This window comes from Nicotiana tabacum, chromosome 12, assembly GCF_000715075.1.
Source record: "Nicotiana tabacum cultivar K326 chromosome 12, ASM71507v2, whole genome shotgun sequence".
Taxonomy (NCBI): Eukaryota; Viridiplantae; Streptophyta; class Magnoliopsida; order Solanales; family Solanaceae; genus Nicotiana; species Nicotiana tabacum.
Window position 1 is genome coordinate 73066999 of NC_134091.1, and position 2477 is coordinate 73069475.

Genomic DNA, 2477 nt, shown 5'->3' on the forward strand with positions numbered 1-2477 from the left:
ATGAAATTATTGTAGAGAAGCATGAGGTAGATTAATTTTGGAAAGGTAAGCTTAATGGGCTTGGTAGATTAAACTTAATTGGCCCAAAATTTCAAAGTCATTATAGAATTCAACGGCCCACTTATACTATTCATCTAAATGACATGTTAAACCAACAACCTAGGCATTTAAACAAATACAAATATTTTAAGCATGGATCAACGTGACTTTCTTATCCATAATTATCTTTGTAGCAGATTCATGAAGAATATTCGAAACAACTCCAAATACTACAATAACTCAATGAATACTAACAGAAACATGAGAACATTTATGGATCAAACGACACATGGAACAAATTATTCATTAACTAATTAGAATCTAAAAGAAAAGGACATAGAAATGGACCTTAGCGCAGACAATTTTCTTTCATGTTGATAGCAACCTTTAATGTTGGATTAGTCAAATTTGAGAAAAAAGGGGTTGTATTAACTGCATTTTTGGTGCTCCAATGGTGCTGTTTTGGAGGAGGTTTGTGGAGGCTTCAATGGAGGAAATGGGTGGTGAGCTATGGCTAGCTAAGGTGAAGAAGAAAGTGATTTCATGGGCTTCTGCTGGCAGCGTTTTTCTTACAACGTCTATGGATTTTGACACTGATGAAGAGTGTTGCCTTTCCATAGAATCTCATGCTTCTAGTAACTTAATCTGTACAATCATTCATATATGGCCAAAAAATATTACCTAAACACAATTGTAATGGTTTTGTTTTTTGGTAAATCATGTCATTTTACCAAATTAATTAAGGGTAATAAGTTCTTACTTAAGCATGAAGAATAAAACTCAATTTCATGTCCAGTTTTTGCCTCTGTAGCTGCAGCTTCTTTTGTACCACAGATTGTCTCAATTTTATTAGACCATCCCAAGCATGTACTAAGTTTGCCTGAGAAAACCAAATAACTCCATCAGCTGATTTTATAACTAAGGCCTAGTACTCATCACAACATTTTAAACTAAAAAAAGACTACACAAACCTCAGCCTGTTTACTTATATTTTGATTGACAATATCAGCTTTAGCATTTACATATCTCCACTGCAGCAATCTATTATGAAGCATCCTTAGCTGATGAACGCTCTCGGTCATGCCTGGCCGAAGAGGAGATGCTGCAACAGAAGAAAATTTCTTACCTTTGAACAATTCAAGCCCCATGCTAAGAAAATTCCCGACTTTTTTCCCCCTAGAAGGACTCGTCGGAGGTTTCATATTTAACATAAATGTCCCTTTGTTTTCTATCAACATAGGAGGAGAGTTTGGCCTTCCAGGAGACAGAGTCCACTTAGAAGTTTTACTGTTAAGTGAACCAATCCTTTGAATTGGATTCTTGAATTTGAGTCCTAATTTTGGAGAATTGTCTGATGAAACTGGCTTCTGAACACTGGAATCTGCACTCCATCTTCGCGACCATTTTGATGATGAATCTTGCAAATACTTTGAAGGAACTTCAATTCCAGCCTTTCTTGAACTCATTGTTGGTGCCATATAAGATGGTGCTAAGTTTCTCCGAATAACAGGAGAATCCTAAGCTGTTGTTTGAATCAATGTCACTATATATTCATGCTGTTGTTTGAATCAATGTCACTAAAATATCGAGATTAAACTAAAAAATATTTACATACTAAAAAGTGGTTAAAAATTCAAGTATGGTAAAAAAATTAGTTGTTCACAGTGTCTTAAGCCCTTTATCGTTCCAACTTATTTGCCGAATGCTTGGTCGCCAATGCCATGCTATTGCGCCATTGTCACACCCATCTCATTTGTTGCCAAGGTGCCTTGCCACCCTCGAGACCTTTGCCATTACTTATCCATTTTTTCTTTGTCACTTGGTGTCGAATCGCACACCTCATCTTCGCAACACTCTTGTGGCCCATGACAACGCTCGTATTATCAAGCGCTAACTTGTGCATGTTGATTCAGCACTCGCATTGGCCTATGGCAGGGTAACATGCCACAGTCGTGCCATTTTCCGAGCGACTTGTCTAGGGGCCTAATTGTAGATACATGATCTTCTCCGCAACCGATTCTCACAAAATATAATTTTTTATATCTAATATTTATGTTTTGTTAATTTATATATACAAAGTCCAACATATTAATGTAGCTTCTCCATATTTTATTATCTCCACAAAATATTTTTCGTTCAACATTTGAATATCAGAATCGGAAGAAGGTGACGAGAGTGAATTCCTGAACAAGCATTTCAAATGGGTAGAATTTTCTCAACTTTACTTTAATGGATGTTAAAAAAAATGTAAATATCAATTACATTATGTTAGTGAAAACTTGTATGCGCATTGTGAAGGCTTTAGTGTTTGGTCATGGGTGCAAGGTACAGGGAACAAAGTGGGAGTTGGTAATTATAAGGGTAGCACCGTTGTAGGAAATTAAAAAGCAACAGGGTTAAAAATAATAGTTAAAGAAAGACAAATAGTCGAGCGTTCA

The 2477-nt window shown here is 36.1% G+C and overlaps 1 protein-coding gene across 1 annotated transcript; it reads right to left on the reverse strand.

Moving 5' to 3' along the window:
* Positions 1-799: 799 nt before the first annotated feature.
* Positions 800-1505, reverse strand: LOC142167212 (QWRF motif-containing protein 3-like). The gene is made up of 2 exons (XM_075227370.1): positions 1011-1505; positions 800-919 (listed from the first exon to the last, which is right to left on the reverse strand). The coding sequence occupies exons 1-2, from the start codon at positions 1503-1505 to the stop codon at positions 800-802; spliced, it is 615 nt and encodes a 204-aa protein (XP_075083471.1).
* Between the last annotated feature and the right edge of the window lie 972 nt (positions 1506-2477).